Source organism: Marmota flaviventris, chromosome 19, assembly GCF_047511675.1.
Source record: "Marmota flaviventris isolate mMarFla1 chromosome 19, mMarFla1.hap1, whole genome shotgun sequence".
Classification (NCBI taxonomy): Eukaryota; Metazoa; Chordata; class Mammalia; order Rodentia; family Sciuridae; genus Marmota; species Marmota flaviventris.
The window spans coordinates 5,426,817-5,453,567 of record NC_092516.1 but is presented as its reverse complement, the minus strand read 5'-3'; the positions used below and the strand labels follow the sequence as shown (position 1 = coordinate 5,453,567).

The following is a 26,751-nucleotide window of genomic DNA, read 5'->3' as shown; positions in this document are numbered from 1 at the left end:
CTGTTTTTCCTGTACCCTAGGGACCCTGCTCTACCCCTGCTTGGGGACTGTCACTCTGAGCTATGGGCTTCTCATTCCAAGGCCTTGTTTGATTCAGACTAAGCTCTTGGGGACTGACCATTTTCACTCTGTTGGCACACTGAGAATATGCCCTGCAGTTAGAACACTGGGGCTATTGAGACCTTATAGATCCTTAAAGTAACACATCTTTGCAGTACCTCCTTGGGAGTCCTGGCCTGGGCCCTAAAGAAACATCAGCCCAACTGCCTTTTCTCCAGAGCAGCAGGGGTTATAGGTACTAGGTGTGAGGAGGTTGCTTGGGGAGACATAGACTCCCCACAGGTGTTGTGATAGATGAAATGAAATGTACACATCAGAGGGATCAGTGTGGCAGTGGGCCCCTCACTGCTAGGGGGTGTGTTTTGGCATACATGCACAGTATGGAACCTGGTTCAGTAGTCCTAGAAATAGGATCTTTTCTTGGTATTACTTGCCTTCTGGCCAGTTGGATAGATGGTTATGAGCCTAAGCTTTGGAGATAGGCAGCTTGGGTTTGAACTGAGCTCTACTTCCTGTTAGCTGGCTCTGTGTCCTTGGGTAGACCACCTACCCTCTCTGTATCCCTGTTGTTTTTTTGCCCATCTAAATTTACCTATAAGCTTATCCTAAAGATTACAGTGTGTGTAAACTGTAGCTTGACCAGTTGAGACAGCCCTTGCCAGCTTGGGAGTGGTCCCCACTCTTCTAGAGGTGGTGCTTGGACGTTTCTCAAGTGCCAGGCCCCTGGTAGCCAGGTGTGGGTAGGTGGGAGTCTGGGATGTGACACCTGGAGGTGTGTGCCCTTGACCCCTTGACCCTGGTTCTTTCTGCTGTTTGTGCCCAGGTGGCAGGACCATGGATAGCTCCGCAGGAAGCAAGGCTAGGAGTGAGGCTGGGGAGGACGAGGGATTCCTTTCCAAACTTAAGAAAATGTTTACCTCCTGATATCCCAGCCGAGGTAGGAAAACTTGTGAGGTTCCTTCCCTTTGTTTCCCTCTATGAACTAATCACTGTTTTCTCTCACTTTAACCAACATCATACCCCATACCCAATCAAAAGAGCTGGAAGAGATACCAGTTGGAGGCATGGTAAATCTAACAGCCTCTCCACCCATGGAAGCAGAGTGTGGCAGCCACTCAGTACAGGGCTGAGCCAGGCTGCAGCAGCCGGCCTCTTGGGTTTGAACTCAGTTCAGACTCTACTGGAGAGCTTGTGTTTGGGGAGGCTGCCTCATGATGCTCCTACACCAGTTCCCAGGGGTTCTCTGTCCCACAGTGGTAGGACCAGCTTGTCCATGGTCACAGAGGACAACTTGTGGTGGAGCCAGGCCTAGAACTCAGATCTCCTCCACTTTCCCCCTGCTTCATGGCTGCCCATCCTGCCTGGGCAGTGCAGCACTGTGCAAACCTGGGGGCTGCTGTAGGCATAGCACTTGCAGTGTCTCTGGACACAGAGACTTTTATGCTCATCCCTGGTGCTAAGGACTTTTGACCCTGTCTGCACAGCCACTTCCCAAAGGTGAATGAAAGCTCTTCCACAGGGATGTGTTCTGGCATCTGACATGTAACTGTTTGTCTCCCTGGCTTAGGAAAACGGTCCACTGGAAACTAGGCCAGGAGCAGCAGCCTCTTCTGGTGGCCAAGGCACCTCAGAGATGGGAGGATTCCTGAACAGCAGCCCTGAGACCTGGCCTACAGAGCCCTCAGGACTGCCTGGCAACAGCAAAACCATGTGACAGCACCTCTACAGGAAAGGCCATGGTGGACAGCCCCTGGACAGTAAAATGTAGCATCCAGGGACTAGTGGAAGTTTCCTGTCCATGGGTAGGTGACTTGCCTCTTCTGGCTCAGGCAGGATAAGGCAGTTGGACTCTTCTTGCAGTACTAAAACTCAAATCTGGAATCAAATGTGGAAATCTTAGTTAAAAGAATTAAAGGCCATGCTCACAGCTTAAAAATGAAGCCTTAAACTGTACCAAGTTGTGAAGTGATTAATTTCTCTCACAGCAAACCTCCAGAGGTCCCAGAATGAGTCCTTCTTGACAGGTTGGCTTCCCCAGGAACCGTCCTCCGCTAACAGCCTCTGCAGAGACATCAGTCACTCCTCTTGGAGTTGGTTTTTAATTCCTCAAGGTACCAAGCCGCTGGAAAGTGGGTGCTGGGGGCCTGGGCAGCCACACTGAAAGGCCAAAGGATCCTGGAGGTTCTACTCGTCATTTGTCCCGCTGTCTGGGCAATGGGAGTGGAGGGCCTCCTGCCGTCCTGAGCCATGGCAGCTGTAGCTCTGCTGGGCAGACCTGGCTCACTGAGGTAACTCAAAAAGCCTTACCTCAAAAGGCCATGTCAGCCCAGGGGCCTGGTTCTCCCCACTTACATGCATGTTCAGATTACTCAGTGCTGAGAATCATTGTCTTTTCCTATGTGTTTGAAGAAGAAAGCACAACCTCAGCCAAGAAGGTCGCACCGTGCAGTCAGAGCAAACGCCCTGTCCCTAGACACTGCTGGTAGCATGTTGTGGTTTCTGCATTTCAAGGGCCACAAGCTAGAGCTAGCGTAATGCAGGTTAATGAAGAACACTTCTCAGTAGTTTCCTTTTTTCTCTTTATAATTTACAACATTAAAGCATTTGTTAGGGTCTGATTTAAGAATGTAAAGTGATTATGTATTAATGTAAATAAGATTATCTACTGCAAAAGATATTTAAAACCTAAATTGTGGTCATTTCTTTGAGTTCGGACAGCCTTCTGCATGTGGCTCAGCAGGGGTGACTGGAGTCAGTTGGCTTCATCAGTGTGGTCAAATCCTTCGGAACACAATGAATCAAGGGCACTGACAGGGCTGATTTAAGAGTCTTGGTGGGTTTTTGTTTGTTTTTTCAAACACTAAAATTTCTGCTTAGGCTTACTCAGGTGGCTAAGGCAAGAGTCTTGAAATTGCAAGGCTAGCTTTGATGACTTAGCAAGACCCTATCTCAGAAGAGGTGGCTCAAACCTGTAACTGCAAAAGAATCACAAGTTCAGGGCCAGCAACTTAGCAAGACCCTGTCTCAAAATAAAAAGTGCTTATGAGGTAGCTCAGTGGTAGAGTGCCTTTTGGGCTCACCCTAGTACTGAAAAAGAGAAATGTGTATCATGATTTAACTAGTCTGGCACTCAGCAGACACCTGGTCCCTGGCACAGCTGGAGGTCCTGGCACACAGCTCATGCCCGCCCCAGTGGTCTAGGCTGAACAGGAAGGTGTTGAGATTGTTCCCTGAGCTGGGTAGAGATGGGGTAAGAGCTGATGTATAAGGCAGGCTCAGAAGTGGTTAGTGTTTGCTAAAATATTGGGAGGGTGGGCCAGGGAAGGTGCAGTCAGAGTAGACAAGGCCTGATGGTCTCAGCCCCACCCCCACTCAAGCCCCTGCTGATTCTGTCTCTAGCCTGAGCTGCCCTCCTCGCAGGAGAATCAAGAGTTCAAAGCCAGCCTCAGCAACTTAGTGAAGCCCTAAGCAATTCAGAGATTTGTCTCTTAAGTAGAATAAAGAAAAAGGCTGAGGATGTGGTTAAGTGCCCCTCAGTTTAATCTCTAGTACAAAACAACAACAACAAAAAAAAGTGACATTTGGTGAACTTGGATACTTGCCAGTATTTAATTCAACAGTGTTTCTTGCCTTCCTGCTGTGAACGTCCACTGGGCTAGGGACTACTACACAAGCCCTGGGGATGCAGTGATAGGTTGGACAGAGTGTCAAGAAAGTGTAGGTCTGTTCCTGGAGAAGTCAGCTGGGCCTAATTCACATCCTGTCCTTGGAAAGCGTAAGTCTGGAGTCTTTGAAAGAGGAAGGTGGAATTTCTGGCTACAGACACCATTGTTGCTGTGCTGAAGCCTCCTTCCCTCATGGTGTTGAAAAGTGGCCCTGGAACAACTGCAGAATTAAGTGCTGCTTCCAGGATTAGGGTTGGTTTATTTCTATGTGGCTCCTTAGTTTTGTTTTGAGATTTCTTTGCTCCCTTTGAGTTGGGCTGGGGTGCAAAAAGATGTATTTTAAATACAAAAATGGCTGCTTGGGAGGCTGAGGCAGAAGATTCAGAAGTTCAAAGCAAACCTGAGCAATTTAGCAAGACCCAGTTTCAAAATAAATAAAAACTGGCTGGGGGTGTGGCTGTGATAAAGCACCCCAGGTTCTATCCTTAACACACACAAAAAAGTTATCTCCAGGTCACTGAGCCTTTGGGGGTTGAGAATAGGAACAGGGAAGGTGCAGTCAGAGTAGACAAGGCCAGTTGGTCTCAGCCCCATTCCCACTCAAGCCCCTGGTCTCCAGCCTGAGCTGCCCTCCTCACAGTCAGCCCTGTTGGTTCCACTCACTGGCCTTTGCATCCTTCCCTATCATTGGAACCCCTCAGTGAATGTGCACAATTATCTTCCAGCCATCTGTGCCAAGACTGACGATCCTTCCTGTCCAACAGCAGTGTGAACACACTGAAAATGGACCATGGCAGCTGGACAGCTTTACAGAGGCATTTTCAATCACTCCTGCTTATTAATAAACTATCAAATCTGTACTTATCTTCTAAGTGTGACTCTTTAAGGGCCATAAGGGGGTCATTCACACACTTTATATAGGGCTGGGGGATGTAGCTCAGTGGTAGAGTGTGGGGAGCCACTCTGAATGACCCATGCCTTCCAGTCCTGAAGCAAGGGGCTCTGACCAATCTACATTTGTGGTGACTTGGGCGTTGTCCCAGCTCTGAGAGCAAAGGCATCTTCAGATGTAGGCATTACCCGCGAGGGTTGAGTTACACTCATGTGTCCCTTGTAACCCTGCCCCTTCTGGCCTTTCTTAGATAGAACTTTCTAAGAACAAAGAGTCCCCTCAATAAAAGCTCACTTCCGAATGTGCTCGCTCTCTCTCGCTTTTGGAGAGCCTGAGGCCAAGAGCAGAGAAGCCGTCCTGAAGCTTGTGTAAAGGTAAAGTGTGTTTGTGTTTTACTTGGTGTCCCTGCAAATTCACGCGAGCGATCTTAAGTTCAGCTGCCCGCACAGGTTGGGGGTGGCAGTAGAGCACTTGCCCAGCAGGCACAAGGCCCTGAATTCCATTCCCAGCACTGCAAAAAAGAAAAATAAAAAGCGTAGAACTTTACATTAAAAAGTCCACAGTTCTGGCCAGGCATGATGGAGCACACAGATAATCCCGCCAACTCTAGAAGCTGAGGCAGGAGCATCACAAATTCAAGGCCAGCCTTAGCAACTTAGCCAGGCCCTAAGCAATTTAGTGAGAACCTATCTCTAAAAATAAAAAGGGCTGAGGATGTAATTTAATGGTAAAGCACTCCTGGATTCATTCCCAGCACACACACACAAAAGTCAACAGTATTGAAGGGTCTAGGGCATGGCCTGCAGCCTTAATGCCTAGAGAGTGAAGAGTGAAAGGGCAGTGGTTTCTCAGCTACAGCCAAGGGGTAACCTGGGGAATCCACAGCCACTCTCGATGGATTGGGGCTCCCCACCCCCACCCCCTGCTGCAAACCACATCCTCATACATATGTCTAGAAATTGTTTTACTTTGAGATAGGGTCTTGATAAACTTCTTATGGTCTCTCTTATGTTGCTGAGACTGGCTTTGAACTCACAATCTTCCTGCCTCAGCTACTGGGATTGGGCGTGCTCCATCACAGCCCATCTCACACCTGCTTTGACTAAACTAAACGTTTTTATCATGGTACTGGGGATTGAGCACTGGATCTTGACATGGTAGGCAACGTTGTAACACTGAGCTACACCCCTAGCTGGGTGCTTGCCTTAACTTTAACATTTCCATCTTCAGTTACCCACGATTCCTTCAGCCAGACCCCACGTGGTTACCTTTATTGCAGAGGGACAGAGACTGGGCCCCAAACTCAAGCATTTGATGCTTCCTGTTAGAATTTTCATGCTGTTTGTGTCCTAGCAGCTGCCACCCAAAACCAAATCCCAGAAACAAAGCCTTTTTCTTTTGGAAGCCATCTGTGAAAACAGTGGTTTTATTGAAAAAAATATTTTGTGCACAAGAAATTATTGTGCCTTTGGGCCTCCCATCTCGTGACTTGGGGCTGCAAAGTGGGTAGGTCACAGCTGGGTGAAGTCCCCTTTGTGCTGCTCCAGCCACTGATCCAGCGTCCGGGCCTTGGGGTTGAGCTGCAGGGTCAGCTCAATGTTTCGGTCAGGTTTTAGAGAGTAGAAACGGAACATGTTGGCCAGGTCACGGGCCCCAGGAAAGCCAAGCCTCTCGTAGTCTTCAGGAGTTGTCTGGAAACAAAGGGAGGCTACTATATCTGGCCTCCTCCAACACACCAGGGAAGCAGGTGGGCTAAGGTCTTCCCACCTGCTTCACCCAGAGCTGCTACTAGCCTCTTGGTCACCAACTGGGGTCCTCAACACATGGTCACTTGAAAACATTCTACTTCAGAGATGAAGTTTAGAAACCACAGTTCCTCAAAAGCTACCTGATTAGTCAGTTTAAAGACTGTTCAAGATCATGAGATCTTGACTCATGAAAGCTTTTGGGCTCCTTCCAAATGAGAAGCCTGCAACATTACTTCCATGCCTAAAAGCCAGAGCTACTCTCCTTTCCCTCCCAAACTGAACCTTACCTCCTCAGCCAACCCAACAGCCCAACCCAGGCCTTTGTTGCTCTCTTTTTTAAAAAAATAATACATGGTGGGAATGGGGTTGTGGCTCAGTGGTAGAGTGCTTGGCTAGCATGTGAGAGGCCCTAGGTTCGATTCTCAGCACCACATATACAAAGTTAAAAATCCATTGGCAACTAAAAAAATATTTTTTTAAAAAAATAATAAATAAATAAATAATACATGGTGCTGGGTGCAGTGGCACACATCTGTAATCCCAACAATGCAGGAGGCTAAGGCAGGAGGATCACAAGTTTAAGGCCAGCAACTTAGTGAGATCTTGTTTCAAAATAAAAGGTCTGGGAATATAGCTCTTCAGTCTCACTGTCTAAATGAACAAATAACACATGGCCACTTAATATACATTTTCTAGGCACTAGGCATTCTGCTAAGAAAGCCCTAACATCAATTATTTCATTTAGTCCTCACAACAGCACAAGGTGGAAACTATAATATATCCATTTGACAAATAAGGAGGCAGACGGGTCAGGACAGGTCCCAAGCTCACATGTTGAAACAGTCTGGGAACCTGGCCCCCAACTTCCCCATTGCTGTTCTGAGGGTGACTTGTCCTAGAAATTGTTTCCCATATTTTCTTAATGTCTTCTGTAATGCAAACAACAAACATTAGAAAGAAGGCACTCAAGGGTCTGGTCAGGAAGCCTGAGGGTCAGTGGGGAGAGGAGGAGATGGGAATGCCTCCTGCCCATCCAGGCAGGACAAGAGGGACAGGGTTAGGCCTTTCTATCCTCCCCACTTGCTCCCCTTCAACACATGTCCTACAGAGAAGCCCAGTGGGCCCTGTGTCTTTAGCCTGCCTTGCCTAGGTTTCTACTGTCCTTTCTTTATGAAAATTTGTATCCTTGGTCAAAACACATAGCCAGAAATTTCATTCTGGTCACACAGGAACAGCACAGCATGTTAACCATGACAATGGATTTAGATTTGCCTCGCTCAGAGTGGGGAGATGTGGGAAGCCATCCTGACACGTGACTGGGCGACTCCCGTTAAGGGTCTGAGGCTTCTGGCTGTGTCGGAATTTTCCCGGCCCTTTCCTGATGAGAGAACCCGTCCGTGTGGGGGTGTGACTGACCACTGACCCCAGGGGCCCAATCACTGACCCTGACCTTGGAGTGCAGTCCCCCCTCAACCTTCATTGGATGGAATTATCCCCTGAATTTCTTGTTCCCCAATAAAAGGCTACTCCCTGGCGTGTTCACTCTCTCTCTCTCCTGCTAGCCCTGAGTAATCCTTGCTGCCCTGCTGGGCGGTTAGAGGTCGGAGCCAGAGAGGGGAGCCGTCTCGGACCTAGCAATAGAAATAAGGTAACTGTGTCTGTGTGTTTTATTTCGATCTCTTCTAACTAACTTTATGCCTAGAACCTCATTAATGAAACCATTGCGCAGGCCGCGTGGTAGAATTGGCGCCCAACGTGGGGCATTCTAGATTAGTTAGATTGAGTGGGAGCGCGCTATAAAGATAAGGATAAAGATAAAGATAAAGGAAGAGGTGACAATTTGGGTCACAAAAGTACCTGGAGCTATTGAAGGAAAGAGACGTTAAATTAATTAAAATGGGAAATTCAACTTCTACGGATAAGGAAATGTATCTGAGTATTTTAGACAGTATAATTAATCAGAAAGGAAAACAGATAAAGAAAGCTCAGTTATTACAATTCTTAAAGATTGTAGGTGAATATTGTCCTTGGTTTTGTGAACAAGAGTCTCCAAATTTATCTACTTGGGAGAAATTAGGAAGAAAGTTACAAAAAGTTTATTTTTCTAATGAACTACCTGGAGGCATAGAAAGTATTCAGAAAACTTGGACAGCTCTAGAAATTTGTCTTTTTGAATATATGGGTCAAAGTTCGTGGCCCCCTGAAGACCTGTTAAAAGGCTTGCAAAGGGCTATTAAGTCTATTCAAATGGAAAATTCGCCTGAGGCTAAGTTAATTCCTTTTCCCTTAGGCCGTTTAAAAACAAAGACAACGCTAAAAGCCAAACCCAAGGTTAGGAATGTGACTTTAAACTTGCAAGACCAGACTAGCCCGCAGGGAGATTCTAGGGACGAATATCATAGAGGACAAACCTCCGAGATCTTAGAAAGCCCTCAGGAAGAGGTAGAGGATCTTCCTACAGAGGAAAATCCGGAAGAGATTCCTAGAGGGGCTCAGAGTTCTTCTCCGCCACGTGGTTTAGAAAACCAAATTCAAAATGACGATAGTACAGAGTCTGACCATGACTTGCAATCTGAGGGAGAAGAATCAGACATGGAAATTCAGGACTTACAGAGGAATCTTAACAGGCTGCGTTTAACACCGCCTGTCCAGACTATTCGAATTCGGCCGGTACCTGCTAAAAGGACAAAATTTAACAGGTGCGCTGGGTTAACAATGACTTTTCTTACCCCGTTCCAGCGAGGTATTAAGAAAGCACAGGAAGATGGGGAGGATACTAGCGGTTTTCAACTTTTTCCAGTTTTTGAGCAAGTTAATGAACAAGATCAGAGAGTTAGAGTTCATGCTGTAATCCCATTTAAAACCATTAAGGAACTAAAAAGTGCATGTGAGACGTATGGTCCCAATTCGCCTTTTGTACAGAGCCTGATAGAAAATATTTGCTCACAATCCCTTCCTCCTAGCGATTGGATTTCTTTAGCCAGATCTTGTCTGAGCGGGGGAGATTTCTTACTTTGGAGGACTTACTGGACTGATTTCTGTACTGAACAGGCAGAAAAGAACAAAAGACAGGATATAGAAACGCCAGTAGAAATGTTTCTAGGGACAGGTGAATTTACTGACCTAGAAAGACAGTTAAATTATGATTTTGTAGTGTACAATCAAATAACTGATTGTGCCAAACGTGCCTGGAGGCAGATTGTCTCCAAGGACCAGTCCAATTTAGTTCTTACCAAAATCAGGCAAGGTGCGAGTGAACCTTACTCAGATTTCGTAGCCCGGTTGTACCAGGCTGCAAACAGGTCAATCGGGGACTCGGGAGCGAGTGAGTTCATTGTTAGGCAATTGGCATTCGAAAACGCAAATAAATACTGTCAGGATATTCTTAGACCGCACCGTAAAAAAGGGACAGTTTCTGAGTTTATTCGCTTATGTTCTGACATAGACTCTACTCATTTACAAACAGTGGCCCTAGCTGCAGCAATAAAAGAAACTTTGAAACCACAGGATTTAGTACGAAAACCCCGCGGAAAATGTTACATTTGCGGGAGAAATAATCATTTTGCGCGGGATTGTCGCATGCGCAATTCTAAGTTCAGGGCTCCATCTACTGGCGATAATAGATATTGCAAGGCTCAGCCCCATCCGGCGGATCAAGATGGCGCGGATGAGCCCGCCTTCTTGTCATCATTTCCGCCTGGCCGGAACACAAACTTCCGGTCGGCCCGCCCCCGGGCCGAAAATGAGGAAGTAGGTGGTCGCGCAATGTGACGTCATCGCGCCGACCATGGGGGCCGCCATCTTTAATTTTACCGGAGCGAAACGAACAGTTTCCGTACAAACCCCTAATGATTTTCAAGGCTTTTAAGAGATACTAATCGGCTGAAGCCATCTTTAAAACTAACTACTTCTAATTTAAGTCCCTTATTTCAGATATTACAAGGAAATCCCTCTCCAACCTCTCCACGTCAGCTAACCTTAGAGGCTAGAATGGCTTTAAGGAGAGTTGAACATGCAATTAAAAATGCACAGCTTACTAGAGTTGATCCTAAAGAAATAGTGTATTTATTAATATTTCCAACTGAACATACCCCAACAGGAGCCATATGGCAAAGATTAGGAGTTATTGAGTGGATTTATTTATCCCACTCTCCTCAAAAGACATTAATTCCTTTTCATGATTCTATAGCTCAATTAGTAATTAAAGGTAGAACTAGGATTTTACAATTAATTGGATCTGAGCCTGATATCATAATTATTCCATTTTCTATTCAACAGACTAATTGGCTTTTTCAAACTTCTAGCTCATGGCAGATAGCTTTTGCTGATTTTCCTGGCCAGATAGATAGCCATTATCCTCGTGATAAGATTATACAATTTGCATCATTAACGTCACTTATTTTTCCAAAGATTGTACGTGCACATCCTATAGATGAAGCTTTATCAGTGTTCACGGATGGTTCCAACTCAGGTAAAGCAGGTTTTTATAGTCGTGTTCACACAGAGGTAATACAAACTTCTTATACTTCTGCCCAAAGAGCAGAGCTTCAAGCTCTGATTTGTGCCTTAAATTACTTTTCAAATGAGCCTATTAATGTTTATTCTGACAGCTTATATGCAGTCGGAGTTACTAAAAATATTGAAACTTCAGTTATTGGGTATACTTCATCACAAGAGTTATTTGAGTTATTTCATAATTTACAAAAGACAGTGCTAATGCGAAAGTACCCATGTTTCATAGGGCACATACGGGCTCATACTAATCTTCCAGGACCCTTAGTTTCTGGTAATGACAAGATTGATAAATTAGTAGCTTTTTGTCAACAGATGTCTTCATATGACTGTGCACTAGCTTCCCATTCCTTACATCATCAAAATGCTTCTAGCTTACGTAAAAAATTTAATATTACTAGAGAACAAGCTCGTCAGATTGTAAGCCAATGCCCTAAGTGTGTTATTCACACTCCATCTCTGCCATCAGGGGTAAATCCCCGTGGATTAAAACCAAATCAAATATGGCAAATGGATGTAACTCATATTCCTCAATTTGGTAAGCAATGTTATGTACATGTCATAGTGGACACTTATTCTAGATTTATTTTTGCCACAGCACGTACTAAGGAAAATACTCAACATGTAATTTCTCATTGCCTAGCAGCTTTTTCTGTTTTAGGGTGCCCTATGCAGATTAAAACAGATAATGCTCCAGCTTATGTAAGCTCTTCTTTTCAACAATTTTGCCAAGAGTTTAAAATTAATCATAAAACAGGAATTCCTTATAACCCTCAAGGCCAAGCCATTGTGGAACGAGCTCATTTATCTATTAAGCTTCAATTACAAAAATTAAAGGGGGGGAATAGGTTTATGACTCCCCAAAATAGCCTTAATCATGCCTTGTTTGTTTTAAATTTTTTAAACTGTGACGCAGAAGGTCACACTGCTGCTGAGAGACAAATGTCTCCCTCAGTAACAGGCCCTTTAGGCAGAATTTTGTGGAAAGATTTACAGACTGGTCAGTGGAAGGGCCCAGACCCAGTGATAATGTGGGGTAGAGGTCATGCTTGTATTTTCCCAGAAGGTGCATTTCGTCCTATTTGGGTACCTGAACGTGCTATCAGACATGGAAGAGATAGAACCCAGATTCAAGTGACTGAGGATTGACCAGGAGGAGGCCCTATCCAGAAGGAGGAGATATCGGAAAAGGATGAAGAAAGACCAGATTGACCCAGCCGAAAAGCTGATTTCATGGGAAGACTTGAAGAAGCTAACAACCCAGGCTTCCCGAATACTTCGACACCTAGGAGAGAACAGGACCCCAGTGATGATGGTAGCAACAGTAATTGCCCTGTTGGGCTGTCAGGTAAAGGGGGATCAAGTAGACACTTACTGGACATATTTCCCAGATCCACCCCTGGTACACCCAGCTGTGTGGACTGGAGAATCTATTCCAGTATTTACTAATGACTCATTCATGATGGGAGGATTTACAGATACCCATATTACTCCCAATCATGTGACTAGATTTAATTATTCTGGCTACAGTGCCCAATTACCTTTGTGTTGGTCACATGATAAACATGCCGGCTGTCTAAAAGTATCATTCGAAGAAAAGACAGCGATTGGTAGACATAGACTGACAAATAATTCTTTTTATGGGGACTTAAGACCTTATACTAGATCAGTAATTAAGATGGGACTTTCCCATAACAAGCCAGTCATTTCTGCAAAACCTCCACGGATGCCCCACTGTCCAAATAGTTCTACAATTGAGATTGGCACCTTTCCTAGATGGATGGATTGTGTAAATACCTTTCCTGTACAACATAAGGTGTCTAAAGATAGTGGGTATATTTTAGACTGGTCTCCAAAAATTGATAAAAGACAATTACGAAGAAATTCTGCTATGACACCTGCAGGATTTGTTAGTAATATTTTGACTTATAGTAAAGGAGGAGTTCAGAAAGATGTTTGGCGTTTAATTGCTGCCTCAGAATTCTTACATTTTACAGACAAACCTTTACCAAAATTTGTTGGCAAGAACTGTAAAGAGGGATCTTGCTATGGCTTACGAGCCTGTGTCCAATCTCCTTATGTTTTAATTATTGGAAATGTAAAAGTTAAATGGATAGATGACAGATATATTGTTACTTGTAATAAATGTAACCTAACCAATTGTATTACTAGGTATAATGGAGGAAAAGGAGTGCTGATACTTCATCAGCCCTCTTTTGTTTTATTACCTGCTAATATTTCAGAGCCATGGTATGCTGATACTGGTTTACAAGTCTTACAGCAAATTCATGCCCAGTTAGCAAGACCAAAAAGTGCTATTGGAGTTATAATTGTTGGTGTTTTGGCGCTAGTCTCCTTTATTGCCTCAACTGTCTCTGCGTCTCTGACATTGTCTCAAAATATTCAGCATGCCAAATTTCTTAATAATTTAGCTCAAAATACTTCCAAGGCTCTGCGTAATCAAGTAAATATTGATGAAAGGATTGAGACTAAATTAAACGCCTTAGAGGCGACTGTTATAGACATAGGTAATGAACTTTCAGCCTTAAAATTTAAGGAAAGGCTTAAATGCCATGCCAATTATAAGTATGTTTGTGTTACAGCTGCCAAGTACAATGCTTCTCTCTGGGATTGGGAGAAGGTTAAAAACCATTTATTAGGTATTTGGCAAAATAGTAATAATAGCTTGGATATTCTGGAACTTCATCACCATATCCAAGACATTCAAAATAATAAAGCTGATTTTTCAGATCCTTCTTCTCTGGCAAACCAAATATTGAAGGAGTTAAATGGATTCAACCCTGGAAATATTCTTAAACACTCGGCCTGGTACATTATTGGATTATTCTCTTTGCTGTTAATTCTCTTTTGTGTTATAATTATAGGATGGCGAGTCTTCGGAACAAGAATACAGAAACTCCAAAGAGTGAACCGCCGCCTCATTTTTAAGAATAGAAAGGGGGAATATGTGGGAAGCCATCCTGACACGTGACTGGGCGACTCCCGTTAAGGGTCTGAGGCTTCTGGCTGTGTCGGAATTTTCCCGGCCCTTTCCTGATGAGAGAACCCGTCCGTGTGGGGGTGTGACTGACCACTGACCCCAGGGGCCCAATCACTGACCCTGACCTTGGAGTGCAGTCCCCCCTCAACCTTCATTGGATGGAATTATCCCCTGAATTTCTTGTTCCCCAATAAAAGGCTACTCCCTGGCGTGTTCACTCTCTCTCTCTCCTGCTAGCCCTGAGTAATCCTTGCTGCCCTGCTGGGCGGTTAGAGGTCGGAGCCAGAGAGGGGAGCCGTCTCGGACCTAGCAATAGAAATAAGGTAACTGTGTCTGTGTGTTTTATTTCGATCTCTTCTAACTAACTTTATGCCTAGAACCTCATTAATGAAACCATTGCGCAGGCCGCGTGGTAGAGGGAGAGCCCTAATTACTACTTCCCTAGACCCAAAAAGGCCCCTTTGAGAGTTAGAAGGACCTGTTGAGGCTGTGGAATTGCCTGGCAAGACCTGGGACCTCACCCACCCCAGAAGGGAGGAGCCCACCTTGGCATGGTACACAGTCTTGCCTGTGTGCTTGGTGAGCAGGGCGGCATACTCCTCTGCGGTGTGTCTGCAGGTGCTGAGTCCGATGTTCTGCCCGATATATGCTTCTGGCATCTTCAGCAGGCTGAGCACCACAGGACCCAGGTCACTCACAGCCATACCATCCATGGGGATGTCACCCATGGGCAAGTCTGGGGGGTGGTGGGTAAAGAGACATGCTGGCATGGTCAGAGCCCAGAGTTAGTCTACTGGGCACCTACACATATCAGCACTAGTCAGTGTCCAGGTGTGATGCCAGGAGCCCTTGGGTCCTTCATCAGCCAGCAAAAGTGGTGCCTTTTCAAATCACCCAGGAGCCTGAGGGGATGAGTCCAACTCAGAATCCTTGATAAGGTGAACTTCTCACAACAATTCTGCAAACTCTAAAGGGTGGTACAGCAGGCCACTACGGGCACCAGACTCTGCTTACCAGGTGGGCTAGGCTCCCTGGCAGTGCCTATGTCCTCACATGAGGGTAGTGGCATTAACACTCAGTGTGAAGAGGGGCTAGCTGAACCTGGCCCCTCCCACTCTGGCCTCCAGTGCATCCTGCTCTAATCTGACCACCAACTGGCAGAATGTAGGTTGCCTGAGGTTCCTTCCAAGCCAGAGCCCCTATTTACAGACCGGCCAACAGGCACAAAAAAGACCAGATGTTCCCACTGAAATCTACAACTGAAACCTACCATCCAAACCTTCCTTTTAAATTTTTTTTTTTTTTTGCAATGCTGGGGATCAGGACATACCACTGGGCCATCCTCCCAACCCCCTTTCCTTTCTTTGAAGAAGTAATAATAACAGTGCTGCTGTCTGCAGTTATTATTACTTGGAGAAATCACCCATCAGTACCACCTGGTTGGTTTCCTCACTGTCCCTGTGGAACAGTCACAGGCCCAATGTGAGGGAGCCAAGACTTGGACCCAGAACAATCTTGACAGTAAGCCTGCTTTCCTCTACACCTGCAGCTTCACAGTCAGAACTTTGCTTCACTGTGCTTGGGGAGGGGCCCTTACTCAGCAGATAGCTCTTCCCATCTGGGGCTTTCTGAGGCAAAAAGTAGGAGAGGAGGTTCTCAAAATAGCAGGGCAGCCGCACACTGGTCATGGGAACACCAATGTCTCGGAAGTACTCCTCCACCTCCCCTTTGTCGTCAAAGTGGCCTGCTGCCAGCCTCCCAGCCGTCAGGTTCCTGATGTTCTCCAGGCCACTGTAGACCACGTAGCAGAGGCCCAGGCGCTTGGCCAGATCAGCCAGCAGCTTTCCCTGGTGGACAGAAGAAATCACAAAGCTAAAAGGAAGATGCATGTCCCTGACCACAATCTTCTACCCTAGCTCTAATCCCAGAGTTGCCACATCTGTGAGGCTAAGAGCTAGGCTCATCTATCCCAGAGGAAGCCCCCTCTTCCAGAATGATGCTTACCCCCAGCACACACCCATGAACACAGAATTGTAAGGCCTGAACCACCAGGCTCTGGAGTCACTTTTCCACATCATTCAGGTGGTTCTCAATGGCAACCCACCAGGCTCAGGGAGGGAATGTGGGCTGGGCTGTGAGGAGGCCCACTCAACTTCCACATCAAATCTCTGCTGGCCTGACCATCCTGTCCATGGAACTCAGCCCACTTCCTTGGAGATACCTGAGGTCTACCTCGGAGGTACTGCAGCTCCTGCTAAGTGCACAGCTGCTGAGGTTCTAACTCTACTGAGGCCTTGCAACACACTGGCTGTACCTCCAGGACCAGTGATGCAGACATTCCAACCACTGGAAAAACATGACACCTGCCACATGAGGTTGTGAGAGGATTAAATGGTGGCCTCCAAAGAGATATGCCCATGTCTGCACCCCTGGAAAACTGTGAATGTGACCTTATTTGGAGAAAAGATCTTTGCAGTTAGGGATCTTGAGATGAGATCATCCTTGATTAAGCAGATAGTCCCTAAATGACAAGAAGAGAGGAGACAGAAGGCCGGTGAAGATGGAGGCAGAGACTGGAGCGATGTACCCAAAGCCCAGGACGGCCTGGAGTCACCGGAAGCTGGGAGAGGTGAGGAAGGATTCTCCCTGCAGCCCTTGGAGGGAGTGTTACCTGCAGGACACCCTGATTTTGGACTTCTAGCTTCTAGAACTGTGAGCTAGATTTCTGTGGTTTTAAACCACCTGGATTATAATCACTTATTACAGTGACTCACACAGGTTTCTCAGGATTACTGACTGAGAACAAATGCCAACCAGGGAATTTGTTTTTGTCCACTGTGTGCTGTGGCTGGATGAGGTTGGTCCCCAAGGGTTCCTGTGCTAGAAGGTTGGTCCCCCATCAAAGCTTGAACAGCAGCATGAAGAAGAAGGGAAAGGCAAGTCAGAGTTGCCTCCCAGGACCAGCTAGGATAGAGCGCTCCCAAGATGAGCTGCTCCTGGCCCTGACCCTGGCCTCCCTCCCTGCCCTCACCTGCTTGACCTCCTTCTCCTGGCTGCAGTTCTCCCAGTAGTTGGTCACAATGAAGGTGGCATGAGCCCCAGTCAGGGCCAGCTCCATGCTGGCCTCGTCATTCTGATCTCCTTTTACCACTTCAGCACCTTGCATCCTCAGCTCCTTTGCTGCCCTCTGCCCAGGATCCCGGGTCACCACTCGAACCCTGAACATCCCATCTTCCAGAAGCGTGCGGGCCACTGAGCCCCCCTGGGCACCTGTGAAGGGTTCATAAAGACCTCCACATCAGGCTGGGATTGTGGCTCAGCGGTAGAGCGCTCGCCTAGCACGGGCGGGACCTGGGTTCGATCCTCAGCACCACATAAAAATAAAGGCATTGTGTTGTGTCCATCTACACCTAAAAAATAAATATTAAAAAAAAAAAAAAAAAAAAAAAAGACCTCCAGCATCACACCTGCCCCAGTAGATAGCTCTTCCCATCTGGGCTTTCTGGAGCAAAAAGTAGGAGAGGAGGTTCTCAAAACAGCATTGGAGCTGCCATTAGAGCCCAGAAGGGAATGGTTACCACAGCAAGAAACACCCAGGAAATCTTTTTATGCATGATGTTCATTAAAAGATTAAAAATAACAGCTTTACAGAGATATAATACTATAATATTCACCTCTATCAAGTGGTGTTTAGTATATTCACTGAGCTGTACAGCCATCACCACCATCCGATTCTAGAACATTTTTTTCACCCCCAAAATAAGCTCATGCTTATTAACAATCATTCCCCATTCCTCTGTCCCCAGCCTTGGCCAGTTAATAATTTACTTGTCTTTATGGATTTTGAGCACTTGCCGAGCAAGCTCAAAGTCTCGGGTTCAATCCCCAGCACCAATAAATAAATAAATACTGAAGTTTGATAAAATTGAACTATGGAATATTTCACTTGTATAAAATGATGCATCAATAGTCATGAGCTACCCTTTGGTTTAAAAAATAAAACATCACTGCCTAGCATAGTGGTGCACTGCTGTAATCCCAACAGCTATTCATAAGGCTGTGGCAGAGGGTTACAAATTGGAGGCCAGCCTGGAGAACTTAGCAAACCCTGTATCAAAAATAAAAAGAGGGGCTGGGGGTGTGGCTCAAGCAGTAATGCGCTGGCCTGGCATGCGTGGGGCGCTGGGTTCGATCTTCAGCACCACATAAAAAAATAAAATAAAGATGTTGTGTCTACCGAAAACTGAAAAATAAATATTGAAAAATTCTCTTTCTCTCTTTAAATAGATAAATAAATAAATAAAATAAAAAGAGTTGGGTGTGGTGGTGCATGCCTGTAATCCCAGTGGCTGGGGAGGCTGAGGCAGGAGGATTGCCGGTTCACAGTCAGCCTCATCAATTTAGGGAGGCCCTAAGCAACTCAGCAAGACCTTATCTCTAAATAAAATACAAAAAAAGGGCTGGGGATGTGGCTATATGGTAAAGCATTCCTGGTTTAAATCCCTGGTACCTAAAAATAAAATTAAAAAAAAGAAAAACTGGGGGTGCCCTGAATTCAATTCTCAGTAAAACAATGATAATAATTGATTAAATTAAAACAACCAAAAGGTAGAAAATAAAAACCATCCCTCAGGTTGGGGGATGTAGCTTAGTGATCTAAGCTAGTCTACCATGCACCAGGTTCTGGCATCCATCCCCAGCACCGAAAAAGGAAAAAAAAAAAAAGTACAAAAGGATTTGATAAATAAATATATATGAAATTAAAAAAAAAAAAACAGGTACGAGCAAAATACAATGCTTCCAGCTGAAAAAGTGATACCTACTTGCACGAGCCTATACCGTTAGAAAGCAAGCTCAAGAAACTTGGTAACTGATGGAACAGTAAGGAGGGAAAATTTAATTTTGGTATCCAGAGCAATTTTTTTTTTTTTCAAGTACTGGGGATCGAACCCAGGGGTACTTTGCCACTGAATTTTTAATTTTATTTTGAAAGTAATCTCACTAAATTGCCCGGGCAGTCCTCAAACTTGGCGATCCTTCTTCCCTGGCCTCCAGAGTCACTGGGATTACAGGAGTGTGCCAACAGGCCCGCCTGGAACATCACCCTCATCACTGTTACTTTGCTCTAAGGTGCTGGACCACTGAACTACACCCCCAGACCCTTCTATTTTGAGTCAGGGTCTTGCTAAGGTGCCCAGGCTGGTCTCCACCTTGGAGTCCTCTACCTCGGGCTCCCGAGTTGCCGGGATCGCGGTGCTAATATTTTAAAAGGTAACTCCAAGGCAATCCTCCCCCTGCGCGGAACCCTCCCCCGCCCCCTGCCCCAGAGCCTGCTCCCGCGTCCGCGCCGCGCTTAGGCTTCCGCGCCCTGCGCGCTCGGGGCCCGCTTCGTGCCTCGCTCACCTGTGGCTCCAAAAACGACCACCAGTTTCTTGGCGGCCATGAGGCGCTAGCGGGAGTGAAGCTGCCACGAGAGGCCCGGGTTAGTGGTGGCGCCGGATTGGGGGCGGGCAGGGTCTCGGCTCCGAACGCAGCGCGGGGACAAGGTAGGCCAGGCCCAGGCCCGCCCCCAGCACCGGGCGCTTTCCGGCGCGGGGACCCTCCCCCGGCCCGCCCACCAGCAGCAGCCCGCGGGTCCCCTCTCCCACCCGGGCTGAGCCCTGCAATCGCGCGCACCCGAGGGGGCGAGCAGCGCCACCCGCAGCTCCAGCCGCTCCAGCAGGCCCCCGCCCCGGAGCTTCTCCCAGCCCGCGCGGAGCGTGCGCCGCGGGGTGCAGATCTGCTGTGACCCCGGCGCACGTGGCTGGAGGGCGCTGCGCTGGATTCCAGCCCGGTAAAGCAAGAAAAGAAAAAAATAATAATAATGATAATTTGCCTCTTTATCTTGCGTGAACTTGTGCATTTTCAAATCCTGGCTGTCACCTAAAGATAATTTAAATCTAGGTTCATGACTCTAGCCCGCCCTGAGTCCCTATTTTGTCTGCCGGATTTGCCTGATTTACTTTTTTTTTTTTCTTTTTCATTTTAATGTCAATTACTTTAAGGATTTAGTACATGGACTGTCAAAACCTGAGCACTTTCCACTTCAAAATTTTCCAAAACAGCAGTAAATCTTAACAATATTTGAATACGATTTTAAAATCATCATAGAAACGTTTAAAACCATTGTCTCAGGCCTGACTCACTTTTGAAGATGTCACCACTTGCACGGGATTTTTTTTTTTTTAACAGAAATGTGCGATTTCTTTGTGTTCACCCTGTCATTCTGCATGTGTGAAGTTATTGATGAGTGGCTCAAAGTACTCATTTTCCCATTCATTCATTCATTCATCCATTCGCTCATTCCAAAGTGTGGAATGAACCTCTAACCCGCTGGGATTACAAGTGTGTGCCTCCAGATCAAGTCTGGAGGTCTGTCCTTCACCCTTGATTCCTAGCACCGGAAATGATTTGTGGGACAAGGTAGAGGCTTCAAACATTTACTGATTGACTTAAAAACACCTACTGGATGCTGCAGCCTACTGGTCGTGCACTTACAGTGGAAATCAAACTAAAACTGAGGCTATTTTCCTTGTGATCTATTGTGATCTAGCATTTAACATAACCCAGAAGTTTTTTTAAAAATTTAATCAGTTATACATGACAGTAGAAAGTTCTTCCATTCATTGTACACAAACGGAGCAGAATTTTTCCATTCTCTGGTTGTGTATGAAGTAGAGTCTCACCATTCCACCATTCGTTCAATTATACACATACCTAGGGTAATAAAGTCCCTCTCATTCCACCGCCTTTTCTACTCCTTTTCCTCCTCCCTGCCTTTGCTCCATCCAAATTTCCTCCACTCATCCCATGCCCCCCCTTATGGATTAGCATCCACTTATCAGAGAAAACATTAGGCCCCTGTTTTTTTTTTTTTTGTTTGTTTTTTGTTTTTTAATATTTTTTTAGTTGTAGGTGGACACAATGCCTTTATTTTTGTGTGGTGCTGAGGACCAATCCCAGGGCCTCACACGTGCTAGGTGAGGAGTGGTGCATAATAGTCAAGAAACCGGCCCCCTCTGTCATTCTAGTGTGTAAACCTTTTCTGCCTTTTTTTTTTTTAATGGGTACTGGGGATTGAACTCAGGGGCACTCGGCCACTAAGCCACATCCCCATCCCTATTTTATATTTTATTTAGAGACACGGTCTCACTAAGTTGCATAACGCCTCACTTTTGCTGAGGCTGGCTTTGAACTCACCATCCTCCTGCCTCAGCCTCCTGAGCCACTGGGTTTACAGAAGTGCACCACCGTGCCTGGTCCTTTCCTGCTTTTGAATGCATTAAACAACTCAACATGAACAAGTAGAAAGATAACATTTTGAAGCCAAATTCAGTTGGCTCATACCTGTAATCCAAGCAACTCAGGAGACTGAGACAGGAGGATGGATAGTTTGAGGCCAGCCTCAGCAATTTAGTGAGGTTATTAAGCAACTTAGTGAGACCTTATATCCAAGTAAAAAATAAAAAGGACTGGGGATGTAGTTCAATGGTAAAGGGCCCCTGAGTTCAATCCCCAATACAAAAAAAAAAAAAAAAAAAGAAACATAATTTAGGGACTTTCCAACATTATCTATAGATCAGATAATGTAAACCATGTCAGCCTGTCACCGGATGAGGTCTGAAGCTCTTCTCAGCCCTGGCAGAGATTCTTGACTTACACCACAGAAATGAATTTCAGGGTGTGTCAAAAGAGGCACGTGTAGAGACTTATTTAGAAAAGTGAGATTTATTTGGAAAAGTTAACGGTACAGCAGGATACACACTCACAGGGAAAGGGAGAGCGGGCACTTGAGGGGGAGATGCTTTTGGGGGCCTCAGGATACTTTTAAAGGAACTCTGGTAAATGGTGAACCTGACACACATAAGGGGTGGTGTCAGGCTAATGAGCTCCATTTCTTTGACTGTGGAGCTCATGGGGATCTGGGTCTCCAGATCCTCAGGTGCCTATTACTTAGTGTAGCACTTGGACTATACCCATACTATGGGGCTTTAACCATACTTCTTCCTAGGCTTGTTTTAATTAATCTAAAAATACATTCTGTAAACTAACAAAATTATATAGGAACCACTCAACTGGATTTATAGTACTCTAAGATTTATTGGACTTTTTAAGAATTCAGGCCTGGAGGATGTAAAGAAAGAACTGAATGAAGAAAACAGGAGAGGAGGCTCCTTAGTAACAGGTTTATTTGGGACAAATCTGTGGGCATGGGCAGGAGATGGAGATCCATCTTCCACTTACAATCTGGACTAGAGGGGAGTGAGAGATTGGGGGGATTTTTGCACTTAGGCTATTTACTAGGGGCATTATTAGGGAAGGGTCCTCCAGGGGTGACCTACTGTGTCTTCAGGATTTCAGTCCCAGGTAACAGTTTCCTTTCTCTGTGCTGCTAGACCTCGGGGTTTCTTTGCATGGTGTTGGTGGTGTTTAGGTTAGGCTGAGTCAGAGTGACTTTGTGGTGATTCTTGTTCTAAGACAGAGGATACATTTCAAAATGGCCTTGCTTGTGTCAAGTTCTTGCTAACAGCAGAGAACAGAACAGCCTTGGAGGTGAAGGTGAGGGTGTTTGTGGAGCTTTTAGACTTAAACTGCAGTCTCTCGTTACTTTCCTGTTTGTCTCCTTTGTACCTATTCTACCTCAAGCCTGAGGACCCTGAGAACAACCAGGCCAGCACAAACTGTCTTGAAATGGTCAGACTGATGTCATCCCACACATCTTCCCATACCCACTGTTCAACCTCTGTGCTGCAAGAGCTGCAGCATACTGTTCACTGATCCCAAAGAAGAGACTTGGAGGACTCAGTAGAGGGGCTCGGATATTTTATTGTTCACATAGTCCTGGGCAGTGGCAGGCCATGGAATAGCATGGAGAACCACACTGTGCCTCCAGGAGAGGTTGTGTGCATAGTGGGCAGATGGATTTCTTCAGATACTCTGAGTACATACCTTTATTTCAGAATAACCAAGGTTCTGGTTTTTTCTTTTTCTTTTTTTGTTGGGGCGGTAACCAGAGATTGAACGAGACCACTGAGCCACATCCCCAGCCCTATTTTGTATTTTATTTAGAGACAGGGTCTCACTGAGTTGCTTAGCGCCTCGTTTTTCCTGAGGCTAGCTTTGAACTCCTGCCCCAGCCTTCTGCGCTAACCTGCTGGGATTACAGGTGTATGCCACCAAGCCCAGCATCCTTTCTGTTTTGATCCCTATCTCAAGATGGGAAATGAGCTAGGCGCAGTGGCTCATCCTGTAATCCCAGGGGCTCCAGAAGCTAAGGCAGGAGGTTTGCAAGTTCAAAGTCAGCCTCTGCATTTAGCGAGGCCTTAAGCAACTTAGCAAGACACTATTTCTAAATAAAGGGTTGGGGATGTGGCTCACTGGTTAAGTGCCCCTGAGTTAAATCTCCCGTACAAAAATAAAATATAAACTGGAGAGGAGGCAGTGGCCAGTTTCCCTCCCCTTTCCCCAGCATAACACAATTCTTTGAAGTCCTTTTTATCTCACCTTCAGGAATAGTAAGCCTTTTAGGCACTGACCAGTGTCAAACCCCAACACACACCCCTCACCAACTCTCCTTTAAAGGAAGAGCTGAGAACTCCAAAATGCCTCTCTTAAGATGACCAGCATTCTTCCTTGAATGTTTCTGCTTTCCTAAACAAATTTTTGTTTGTGTCTCAAACCAATGTGTCCTTAAATTCATTTCTTTAGTCAAGAACCCTAGTGGTCCTGAGTTGAGGTCCCCCTCTCTGGGAACTCCTCAGACCTCTTCTGGTGACAGTAGGACCTATTACCAAAAGCTTGGTCCTCATCCTAAATACCAATTCGATAATGAGAACATGATTTTGAGAAAAAGGAAAAAGTTTTCTTGCTTTACTAGCAAAGGAGAAGCACAGGGGACTCTAGTCCCAGAGGCTGTGATTCTGCCCATCTAGGGGAGCAAAGGGCTTTTTTTTTTTAAGGTGGTTCAAAGGCTACATTCCACGAATTCTTTGACAGAGTTATAATTCACTTATTAATTGGGCACATAGTCAATTCTGAGATCTTCTGGTGCCATCCCCAAGTTTGAATTACTTCTTTCCTGTGGTGGGTGTGTGCTGTAGGATAGTTAAATCTGCCTAGGATGGGAAAGAAAGGTGATCCTGTTTCCCCTGAGATTACAGAGCAGGAGAGATTAGGGAGGAGCAGGAAGAAGAGAAACCTGTCCTTGTAACAAAAATTACCAACACAGGGGCTGGGGATGCGGCTCAGTGGTGGGGCACTTACCTCATATATGTGAGGCGCTGGGTTCGATCCTCAGCACCACATAAAAATAAATAAATAGAGAAATTGTGTCCATTTACAACTAAAAAAAAGGTTAAAAAAATTACCAACACAGTTTTGGCACCATTATGACCACATTGGGACTCCTCAAAACGATCAGCAAGCTTTCCTTTCCCTCTATTCCACAGCAGAGTCAATCAATCAGGCACTGAGGCATTTCTGGATAGAAAATGGCCACGGTTACTGGGGAGGTACAGGTTTACATGGGATACACAGTGGGAGCTGACTTAACCATTGAAGACAGATGTTAACAGAATATCAGTTTGGACATTCAGAGAACAGGTCGTGAGAATTTGACATTTGTTTTTACTGGGCAAGGATGAACGTCTAGTACTGTCACTGAAAAAAGATTTATTTGGGGAAGGATTGATGTTCTAGCTCCTTCCCAGAGATTGTCATTTTTAGACTTGATGGACATCTCCTTCCCAGGGATTGTCCTGTTACTGGGAAAGGATCAATGTTATCAGTGTGTTGTCTTTTCCACCCTCCCTCTTGTCAGGCCATACTGTTTGGGGAGTTGTCATTTCCATAACCTTCAGTCCTTTTTAAACTAAGTTGCATGGGACTGGGATGAAGCACTAGGTTCGATCCGCAGCACCACATAAAAATAAATAAAGAAAGGTATTGTGTTCATCTACTACAACAACAAAAAATGACTATAAAAAGTTAAAAAAAAAGTTGCAGTGGCAGAACAGCAAGGGCTCTATTTGAAGTATAAAATAGACCACAGTTACAGACTGAATTATAATGATTTAGTTTACAGATTTTTGTTTGTTTGTTTTTTGTTTATGTGGTGCTGGGGATCGAACCCAGTGCCTCATGCATGCTAGGGAAGCACTCTACTGCTAAGTCACAACCCCAGCCCCAGTCCTAGTTTAAAGATTTTTTTTTTTTTAAAGAGAGAGAGAGAGAGAATTTTCTTTTTTTTTAATATTTATTTTTTTTTAGTTTTCGGTGGACACAACATCTTTGTTTGTATGTGGTGCTGAGGATCGAACCCGGGCCGCACGCATGCCAGGGGAGCGCGCTTGAGCCACATCCCCAGCCCCTAGTTTAAAGATCTTAATTGGCTTTTTGGCTTTTCAGTTCTAGAATTTTGCACAACTTGATCTCATAAAATAGAATAAGTGTTCTGAAGAGCTCAGCAGTAAAGGACTAAAGAAAGCAGGGAGAAAAAAAAAAAGACTGATCAGTTCAAAGTCACTTTCCTTGTAAAGTGGTAACAGGGAGACAGAACAATAGAAAAATAACTGATTGGTTAACATTAGGTCACCTCAGGCTACATTTTGGGTAAGGATTAAGGCAGAGGGAATTTTCATTTTAGGTAAGGATCAGGGCAGAGGGAACTTCATTATCTTGTCCATTGAAACTGGTCTGTTAGGGAAATTTGGTTATCTCCCTAAATTAATGTTTTCATTAATCACTGAATTGCAACCCCAATCCTTTTTAAAATTTCATTTAGAGACAGGGTCTTACTGAGTTGCTCAAGGCTTCAGTAAATTGTTGAGGCTGGCTTTGAACTCACTATCCTCCTGCCTCAGCCTCCCAAACCGCTGGGATTACGGGCATGAGCCACTGCATCCCTATGCTGAATTTCTTGGAAGTTTACATAAACAGGCTTTTTTTAAGTTTAGTAAAGTGAAACTGTAGCCAAAGGGGACATTTTGATTTTTAGTTTGGTCTGCTGGGGCCTAGTACAGGAGCTTAGTCCAAAACAATGGCCTCCTTTAATTTTTATTTAACAGGAGTATCATTTTATGTATGGCAGTGACCTTCTTGCTTGTGCCTCTTTGGTGTCACAAAGTGTGCCTCTAGAATAGCTACGCCCCTCAAAAAGTAATTCCATTCCCCAAGTGGAATTATTGGATATTAAATTTTAATAGAATTTTGTTAAATTGTTCCCCCTTCCTCAGTAAATTCCCAGGAACACTGGGTATTTGCCACATTTTTGCCAATGCTGTCATGTGATTTGTCGTCAGTTCTGTACTGGAAACCAATGTGGCTGGAGCAGAGAAGGCAGGCAGGTAGAGTCCAGCTCCGGATGAGCCTTAAGAGATGGTGACAGCATGTAGACTGATGGCTGGGGGTGGATTTGCAGAGTAAGGCAAGGATGGAGGCGGGTACTGGGGAGCCATTAAAGAGTTTTCAGGAGAGGATCCCATTTGGTTTTGCTGTTTGAAGAACAGAGAAAGGCCAATGCAGGGAAACCAGATACAAGACTGGTAGCAGAGGTGGGCGGAATCCACATACATGTTTTGCTGTGGGTCTGCACAGGAATAGCTAACATATTGAACTAGCCAGTGACCCAGAAGGAGATGTGAAGGTTGACAACTCAGTTCCTTACATCACTGAATAGACTCCTTATGTCACTTGTAATGCCAGATTCATGGGACCCCAACACTCGATTCCAAGAGCCGAGTCCGATGCAATCACACAAGAGTCTTTATTGCAAGTTTGAGCCTGGACTCACAACCATTTCCGACACAGTGGTCCAGAGGAGTGAGTTCTGACCCT

General features: G+C 45.4%; 2 protein-coding genes and 1 long non-coding RNA gene across 8 annotated transcripts in view; 2 read left to right on the top strand and 1 right to left on the bottom strand.

Moving 5' to 3' along the window:
- Dnaja3 (DnaJ heat shock protein family (Hsp40) member A3) overlaps positions 1 to 2,013 on the top strand; it is a 28,624-nt gene extending 26,611 nt beyond the window's left edge. Inside the window, exons 11-12 of one of the 2 annotated variants that reach the window (XM_071605796.1) lie at positions 884 to 997; positions 1,628 to 2,013. In XM_071605796.1, the coding sequence (XP_071461897.1) occupies positions 884 to 984 (101 nt within the window). In that variant the 3' untranslated portion in view covers positions 985 to 997; positions 1,628 to 2,013. The remainder of the gene's footprint in view (positions 1 to 883; positions 998 to 1,627) is intronic. The other variant, XM_071605797.1, reaches the window with a different exon arrangement.
- A 4,014-nt stretch (positions 2,014 to 6,027) lies between these two features.
- Positions 6,028 to 19,642, bottom strand: Nmral1 (NmrA like redox sensor 1). Of its 4 annotated transcripts, XM_071605786.1 has the most exons (7): positions 19,555 to 19,642; positions 19,282 to 19,342; positions 16,910 to 17,148; positions 15,476 to 15,725; positions 14,447 to 14,614; positions 7,197 to 7,294; positions 6,028 to 6,308 (listed from the first exon to the last, which is right to left on the bottom strand). In XM_071605786.1, exons 2-7 carry the CDS (start codon positions 19,319 to 19,321, stop codon positions 6,129 to 6,131), a joined length of 975 nt encoding a protein of 324 aa, XP_071461887.1. In that variant the 5' UTR covers positions 19,322 to 19,342; positions 19,555 to 19,642; the 3' UTR covers positions 6,028 to 6,128. The 4 variants fall into 4 exon arrangements, with proteins under 4 accessions (XP_071461887.1, XP_071461886.1, XP_027796601.2 ...); XM_071605785.1 differs by lacking the exon at positions 19,555 to 19,642 and having other exon boundaries at positions 19,282 to 19,489; XM_027940800.2 differs by lacking the exons at positions 7,197 to 7,294; positions 19,555 to 19,642 and having other exon boundaries at positions 14,424 to 14,614; positions 19,282 to 19,481.
- Positions 7,664 to 14,200, top strand: LOC139702975 (uncharacterized). 2 transcript variants are annotated; one of them, XR_011705531.1, is made up of 3 exons: positions 7,664 to 8,013; positions 11,941 to 12,225; positions 13,763 to 14,200. It is a non-coding gene; the product is annotated as an uncharacterized lncRNA (long non-coding RNA). The 2 variants fall into 2 exon arrangements; XR_011705530.1 differs by lacking the exon at positions 7,664 to 8,013 and adding an exon at positions 8,758 to 9,064.
- Positions 19,643 to 26,751: the final 7,109 nt, after the last annotated feature.